At 58.9% G+C, this 6000-nt stretch overlaps 3 protein-coding genes across 3 annotated transcripts; all 3 read right to left on the bottom strand.

Moving 5' to 3' along the window:
* ASPACDRAFT_123544 (proline permease PrnB) lies at window positions 1-2076 on the bottom strand. The gene is made up of 2 exons (XM_020196653.1): window positions 1587-2076; window positions 1-1519 (listed from the first exon to the last, which is right to left on the bottom strand). The coding sequence occupies exons 1-2, from the start codon at window positions 1753-1755 to the stop codon at window positions 39-41; spliced, it is 1650 nt and encodes a 549-aa protein (XP_020053987.1). The 5' UTR covers window positions 1756-2076; the 3' UTR covers window positions 1-38.
* Window positions 2077-2431: 355 nt separating this feature from the next.
* ASPACDRAFT_123541 (uncharacterized protein) lies at window positions 2432-4162 on the bottom strand. Its single transcript, XM_020196652.1, has 2 exons — window positions 3304-4162; window positions 2432-3243 (listed from the first exon to the last, which is right to left on the bottom strand). The coding sequence occupies exons 1-2, from the start codon at window positions 3999-4001 to the stop codon at window positions 2733-2735; spliced, it is 1209 nt and encodes a 402-aa protein (XP_020053986.1). The 5' UTR covers window positions 4002-4162; the 3' UTR covers window positions 2432-2732.
* A 208-nt stretch (window positions 4163-4370) lies between these two features.
* On the bottom strand, window positions 4371-5622 carry ASPACDRAFT_32506 (glycoside hydrolase 5 family protein; the record flags this gene model as incomplete). Its single annotated transcript, XM_020199881.1, has 3 exons — window positions 4371-4675; window positions 4732-4860; window positions 4923-5622. 3 exons carry the CDS (start codon window positions 5620-5622, stop codon window positions 4371-4373), a joined length of 1134 nt encoding a protein of 377 aa, XP_020053985.1.
* Between the last annotated feature and the right edge of the window lie 378 nt (window positions 5623-6000).

Here is a 6000-nt window from a genome sequence, read left to right as displayed (position 1 = left end):
CCCTCCCTAAGCACGCACCCTGATATCCCCCGAAAAAATTACTCAATCAGCACCCTTAACTTCTGCGCCCACGTCTCCCTCGGCCGAGGCGGACGCTCCGCCTCCAGAATCTCCTGCAATCCAGACACCAAATCGACCTCGGACGGTTTCCAGGCCCACGGGTCGCGCCGAAAGACCACGCGATGGCCGAAGTACAACAACACGAACGCGGGGATGCCGATATAGGCGGTGAAGAAGTTGCTGGCGGACCACTCGGACGGAAAGAAGCAGGTGAAGCCGTTGATGAGGGCCAGGAACACCGAGCCGACGAGGCCGACCCACATGCCGTAGGGCTGCAGGCGCGAGGCGTAGGGCTTCTCGACGCCCTGGGCCTTGATGGCGGCATCGAACCGGAAGTACACGATGCTGCAGCAGATCCAGGAGATGAAGCCGGAGGTGTTGGTGAAGTTGATGAGCCAGTTGAAGACGGTATAGCTGCCGCTGCCGACGGCCATGTAGGCGAGCAGGGCGAAGAGGGCGGAGACGCTGACCGCGAGGTAGGGGACGCCCCAGCGGTTGCAGGTCTTGAAGACGGTCGGAGCGTTGCCGGCGACGGCCAGCGAGTACAGCGAGCGCGAGGACATGTACAGGAACGAGTTGCCGGCGGACCAGGCCGAGGTCAGGATCGCGGCGTTGACGATGCTGTCCAGCACGGGGATGCCCGCGTTGGAGATCGCGACCACCCAGGGGGACGAGCTGGCGTCGGTGCCGGTGCCGTTGATCAGCTGCGGGGCGTTGGACGAGCAGATCACCCCGATGGCGAGCGCGCCGAGAATGTAGAAGATCACCAGGCGGTAGATGTAGCGGCGCGCGGCCTTGGGGAGGTTGCGCCGCGGGGACTCCATCTCGCCGCCGCTGATGACGATGAGTTCCGGCGCGAAGATGAACGCGATCGCCGACTTGACGACGCACTGCAGCAGGCCGACGAAGCGGCCGGCGTCCCCGTGCACGAGGTAGGTGTTCATCGCGCCGGGGTCCTTCCAGTAGTGGAACCCGAGGCGCTGGCGGTTGGGCCCGCCGCCCCAGAAGAGGATGAAGGCCAGCAGCAGGAGGCCGACCAGCGTGATGATCTTGATGCCCGCGAACCAGAATTCCGTCTCCCCGTAGAAGCGCACGGGCAGGAAGTTTAAGAGGACTATCACCACCAGCATGATCGTGATCCAGACGGCGAGGTTGACGTCCGGGTGCCAGTAGTCGATGACCATCGATGCGGCGACGATCTCGTAGGGCACCAGGATCCCCAGACTGTACCAGTATAGATAGCCCATGGCGAAGCCCAGACTGCGCGACACGTAGCGGACGGAGTGGTGCGCCATGGTTGCGCCGTGGGTCGGGAGATAGGCCCCGACCTCACCGAGGCCGGTGACGAGCGCGTAGACGAGCCCCGAGATGAAAATGTATCCTAGCAACAGCGACAGGGGACCTCCGATGTGTAGCGCTTGACCTGATCCGACGAAGAGGCCGGTGCCGATTGTGCCTCCTACAAGACATGGAAGGTCAGCTTGATGATGATGATGCAGTGCTGTGGTCGTGGCAGCAAAACAGACCTAGCGCCATCAGCTGGACATGACGACTCTTGAGGCCACGCTGGGTGGGCTTGTAGCGCTCATCGAACAACTCGCGCTCGATCATCGTGCCGGGCTTGACATCCATGGTCGCAACTTCTGGGTCAGGGCGCGAGGGGGTGACCCCCGATGATTTTTCATGGGCGGCCATGATGATGGCGGACACGTTGGATTTGGAAAGAAAGAGAGATCAGGGGGGAGATAGTTGTGAAATCAACGGGGGGAAATCCGGTAGGCGCGCATTTCGAGTGACGAAGTACTAACGTCGTGCGACCTCACCGGTTATAAGCGTGAGATCGTAAGTTTTCTCCGGCCCATGAACTGAGCCGTTGGTAAACCTTGGCGACAGTGAATTTGCGAGATTGTGACGAGTAAGATGAATCCCCGCAAGCAGGAGGGATGTCACACAGAGAGAGTGTGTGTGAGACGAGCCGATAAGAAGATGCGGGGAAACCCAATCGGTCACTGTGTTGGCTTGGGAGAGGTGCGCCACAGTCATCACACTAACCTACTTCAGTGTCGCTTATCTTTCTGCTCCCTGACAAGGGCGAACTCCGTCCTCACAAAGGAGCTGGCAATTTCCAAGCCGGGCTTCTGGAAGGCTGAATCCCTCCGTCGCATGGCTGGCGCTGCCCAATCCGCGTCCCCTGGTGGCCTGCCAGTCCGCCAGTCCGGTCTAGCATGTTGTTGCGCATCTTATCTGTTCCTAGCACTCCCCTCCAGGGTCCAAGGACCCCTGAACCAGTGGCTGGCCGTCTAAAAAGCCACTTGACCGGTCCGACGACCGGGCCGGGTAACAGATCTGGCATTTTGGAAAGTCCTGAGTTGCGGACGCTCACGAGATCCAATGTTAAGCGAGATGACATACTTCTTGGCGGGCTCGCTTGGAGTGACCAACGGCAAATCGCGAACCTCGGTTAGATCAGATCAGTTGGGAGTCTGAGAAACTCGGCCGATGCACAGTGGATGATTGTAGGCGGTCGCTCAGAAAAACCAAGAACCACAATCAAGCAAACATCAATTCATCAATGGTCATTAGTCTTAAATTGTATTACTGCTCCAAACGACGCACAAACCAAAAGTACCAAATAGGGTATCGTCGACAAAAGTCAATCATGCTCCTGATGGTTAGGAGTCTCTCCCCCACCCACCAATGTGATCCCAAGACACCATAACCACGCGACGTTGGCTCCCTTCCGTTCCCAACTGCCGTAGCAGATCCATCTCGTGTGCCGTCAGCATCTTCCCATTCCTCCGTCGCTCCCACGCCGCCTGCGTGACGATGGGCGCCAGCTCCTTCGCGATGGCAGCCTCATCCCGATGACACGCATAGACCGTCTGCGACCCCCGGACGCGGGAGAAGTACCACACCGCGCGGACGACGTCGTAGCGATGCTCGAGGAACCAAATGACCGGCCAGGTGATGATCCAGAGCTGCAGGATGATGCAGAACCAGTAGGCGAAGGAGTTATTGCGCAGCTCGTTGATCCAGTGCGGCGAGTAGATCGTCAGCTTCTTATTGGCGAGGGTGATGGAGATATCGATATTGCCGTGATAGTTGAGGTTGCGGAGGTGGGAGATAAGGAGGGAGCGGAGGGTGGCGACGTCGAAGCCGACAATGCTCCTCGTGAAGCGAAACCTTAACCCTCATATTAGTACGAGGCTCAACCACCCAACTGGGGGGAGGAGGGAAACATACGACTTGACCGGCCCGGGATCCAGACAGAACCGGTCACACCAGCCCATCAACCCAGGTTCCTCGCCGTCTTCGCCCACCAGACCCACAATCTCCCCCTCCGACGCATCCTCCACATGCCCTCCGCCAGATCGACGGGTGTGACCGGCCCAGGTAGCCGACCGGGAGCGACCGCCGCGATACGCCTCCTGCCCGTCCCCATCGCGGACCACACTGCACACCCGCCAGCCGTCGCGATCCTCTTCCTCGTTTGGAGCCGCGTCGACCTCGTCCTCATAATCGGGCACCGCGTCGTAGTCGCGGACCATGTACTTGTAGAGATCGATCTTGAAGTCGAAGTCGACGACTGTCTCGTTCCGCGTGCTCTTGTTGTTATTGGTGTTGTTGCTGTCGGTGGTATCGTTTGACTCCTCGCGGGTCTCGGTGTGGGAGCCGCGGACGGTCAGATACGGTCGCGGAGGGGTCCGGGCTTGGCGCACGATCAACGCGTGGAGGGCGGACGGGTCTTCGCTGAGGATGGGGTCCAGCATGACGCTGCGATTGTCCCCTGCATCGGAGGTGGTTCGAGCGGAGCTGGGTCTGGGGAGAGGAAGGGGGGGGTTGGTCGGAGAAGCCGTCGAAGGTTGCGGTGGTTGAGGGGTAACTGGCCCAGCGGCGATGGTTTCTTCGTACGACGGGGGTGGAGCGGTCGGGTTGCCCATTTTCTGGGAGAGTAGACACAGCAAGATATTATCTGAGAGTTGCAAATGGTATAGGTAGCATACTAGGTGTGGTCGTTGCGGACAGGACACATAATCCGGAGTTGAGTTATACAGTACATGAGTAGGAAGGAAAGTGATGTGCGTAGTAGCCTGGAGAGACGAGGCGGAGCTGTTGTGGCGGTTCAGCCTTGGCGCTTCCCGCCCTATAAATAGGTAAACTACCCCACGGCACCCCCAGGCACCCACAAAAGTCGATGCGCCGAACAGCGAAAATCATTGACCACCATTTTAATTGTTCTCTCCACCGCAATAATTTTGCTAATCCTATACTAGGATACAGGATACTGGTATCCTCCTCACACCAACAGTCTATTTCGACTGCGCATTGATAGCCGCCACATGATCCGTCACCAGGCACGTGAAGTCGCTGGTGTTGTAGTAGAAGGTGTTCCCATCGTTTGGGGACTGGCCCCAGCTGAACGTGGTGCCATACTGCCAGTACAAATCGGCGGAGATGCCCGTCGCGTTTCCGGCCGTCTGCTGCCAGGGGCTCTCGACGGCGCAGTGGTTGGAGGTCACTCCGTACTCTTCCAGCAGGCACGGCTTGCCCACCGCCTTGCACGCGGCCGCGTGGGCCGTGATCCAGCCGTTGCCCCAGTCGTAGGAGGTGCCCCCTGCCAACAACGTTAGTTCCATTGACTTCTAATACGGAATCATGGGAAGAACATACAGCTATCTGGGTACAGATGCAGGGTACCGAAGTCGATGGTCGAGATGCCCAGGTTCTTGGTGAAGTTCAATCCCTCGCCGTAGGTGTAGGGGTAGCTGCCGTCCGAGTCGACGTCGAGACCGAAGCCCTCTGTGTTAATGAAGATTGTTAGCTTCAGATGGGGAAAGGCGATCTGATCCGGGTCAACCTACCATCGCCAATCGTGACCAGGTGCTTGGAGTCCAGCGACTTGATATACTTGGACGTATCCGAGATCCAATTGTACAGGACCGAGGTATCGCAGCCCTGGCAGCGGGGCTCGTTGGCCAGCTCCCAGGCGAAAATGGCCGCAGAGCTGCTGTACCGCGAGACGACCGCCTTGATGTAGTTCTTGTAGGCGGCCTGGATGGCGGTGTTGGTGTAGAAGTCCGTCTGGGCGGCGGCGCCGTAGGCCGTGACGTAGGCCTGCATGCCGCCGTAGTCGGTCCACTCGTTGACGAAGTTGATGATCAGCTTGACGCCGTACTTCTCGGCCGAGGTCACCACGTAGTCGAGGCGCTGGAGCCCGTCCGCGCCTGTGTTGATGGTCGAGGTGCCGTTCGCGTGCAGCTGGTACCACACCGTCCCGTCGGTGGGCTTGGTGTTGACGTCGTTGAACCCCCAGACCCGCAGGATCTTGAGGTCGGACGCCGCCAGCTGGCTCATGACGAGGTCTACGTCGTCGTTGTTGGTCAGGAACCCGATCCAGTACGAGTTGGTGCCAGCGAAGTAGCCCGTCTTGCCGTCAATCGTGAAGTGCAGCCCCGAGGTGCTGGGGAAGGCGGTGGTGGCCGCGTTGTGGTTCGGCGTCCGGGGAAGAGCCGTCGCCAGCGCCAGGCTGGCGAGGCTGAGGAGCATGTGGGAAAGCTTCATCTTGGTTGTGTGGTATTGTCAAGTCGCCTGGCTCTGAATCTCATGCTTCCTGCGCCAACCTGCCTCTTCTTATAGAACCCTGATCCGGGACCTTTGCAATCGGACCATCCTCCGTTTCTAAAATGAGAAGCTCCTCGAGGATCGAGGGGAGTCTGTTTCGTATAGGGAAGGAAATCCACTGAATATCCGCTTATAGAACGGAGAGACGGTGATCGTCAGGGCCGTTAATCAATTCGGCTCTGCTGGCGTTTTGTCCGTGCTGATTTGGGAATGGCGGATCGGCTGGTGTTTCAGATGACGTGAGTGGTGGAGGGTCTGTTCCACTTCTGCCGCGACAAGTCATCGCTTGATTTAGCCGCATTCTAGACCGACATGCAG

Source organism: Aspergillus aculeatus, assembly GCF_001890905.1.
Source record: "Aspergillus aculeatus ATCC 16872 unplaced genomic scaffold ASPACscaffold_13, whole genome shotgun sequence".
NCBI lineage: Eukaryota > Fungi > Ascomycota > Eurotiomycetes > Eurotiales > Aspergillaceae > Aspergillus > Aspergillus aculeatus.
Note: the sequence above shows the minus strand (reverse complement) of the source record. Positions and strands in the feature narration are given on the sequence as shown.